Below are 490 nucleotides of genomic sequence, written 5' to 3' on the forward strand. Positions count from 1 at the left end.
GTGGGTGTGTGGGTGGGTGGGTGGTGTGAACGTCTTGCGCATCATCACCCCGCGCCCTCTGCCGTCCTTAAGGCTGTGTGCCCCCTCCACACGGTTTTTCCTTCCCCCTTCTCCCCCTCACAATCCTTCTATCCCCGTTACATACATACATACATATATACATACACCCCGGACCACACAGTTTGGGAGTAGAGCTGGACATGGAGGGGGGCACCTCTCAGGGCCTGCTGCTGGAGACGCTGCTCATGGTGCGGACGTGTTATGTGTGGGGCTCTTTTGTGTATGCGTGTATGTGTATCTGTACGTGTACGTCTGTCTGTGTGTGTGTTGAGGGGGGGGGAAATCTCTTTGCAGTCTTACCTGACCGGCTGCTGCCGCTGTCCTAGCTATACCACTGACCCCCGCGCCCCCCCCGGTCTTCACCTATCCGGCGTACCCCTCTCACTCCAGTCCTTACCCCTCCTCCCATCCCACTCCCCTCCCTCCTCCC

General features: G+C 58.8%; 1 protein-coding gene across 1 annotated transcript in view; it reads left to right on the top strand.

Moving 5' to 3' along the window:
* Positions 1–490, top strand: part of VOLCADRAFT_87299 (uncharacterized protein) — a gene marked incomplete at both ends in the record, with an annotated part of 35,137 nt that overhangs the window by 9,747 nt on the left and 24,900 nt on the right. Inside the window, one exon of the mRNA XM_002947009.1 lies at positions 182–248. Coding sequence (XP_002947055.1) covers positions 182–248 — 67 coding nt within the window. The remainder of the gene's footprint in view (positions 1–181; positions 249–490) is intronic.

The sequence above is a fragment of the Volvox carteri genome (assembly GCF_000143455.1).
Source record: "Volvox carteri f. nagariensis unplaced genomic scaffold VOLCAscaffold_5, whole genome shotgun sequence".
Classification (NCBI taxonomy): domain Eukaryota; kingdom Viridiplantae; phylum Chlorophyta; class Chlorophyceae; order Chlamydomonadales; family Volvocaceae; genus Volvox; species Volvox carteri.